The sequence below is a fragment of the Trypanosoma theileri genome, assembly GCF_002087225.1.
Source record: "Trypanosoma theileri isolate Edinburgh chromosome Unknown TM35_Tth_41_V1, whole genome shotgun sequence".
Lineage (NCBI taxonomy): Eukaryota > Euglenozoa > Kinetoplastea > Trypanosomatida > Trypanosomatidae > Trypanosoma > Trypanosoma theileri.
In genome coordinates, this window is record NW_021639883.1 from 46,131 (window position 1) to 46,563 (window position 433).

General features: G+C 51.2%; 1 protein-coding gene across 1 annotated transcript; it reads right to left on the reverse strand.

Moving 5' to 3' along the window:
* Position 1: 1 nt before the first annotated feature.
* Positions 2-421, reverse strand: TM35_000411180 (putative receptor-type adenylate cyclase; the record flags this gene model as incomplete). The annotated part of the gene is made up of 1 exon (XM_029029826.1): positions 2-421. A coding segment is annotated over one exon (420 nt), but the record flags the coding sequence as incomplete, so codon positions are not given.
* Between the last annotated feature and the right edge of the window lie 12 nt (positions 422-433).

Below are 433 nucleotides of genomic sequence, written 5' to 3' on the forward strand. Positions count from 1 at the left end.
AAACCCACACACACATAGAGAGAGAAGGGCAGCCTACTGCAGCGACACACGTCACCGCAAAAGATCCGTCATGAGAGCCCACCACACATGGAAACNCACAGTAAACATCATCATAAAATGATCCGTACACCATGTCATCCTGTGCAACTACAGCTGTCCTGTAGAAATAATTAGCTAACACCGTACCAAATGCACCATGAAGTGCAAAGAAAACAGTCTCCAGCACTCTTGTATTCGCAAATGCTCTTAACGACAAAGGAGTCCTCTCCGTTACATTCGTCACAGCAGCGTGGAACTTTCGTACGGTATCGGACTCCGTCTTCTCATCGGCCCAGTGCGGCAGGCTCGTCGCGAACACAAGGCGGTCGGCACTCACACTCCCACTGAACGCAGCAGTGAAGTCAGCGTACCGCAGAGACACCTCGGAGAACAG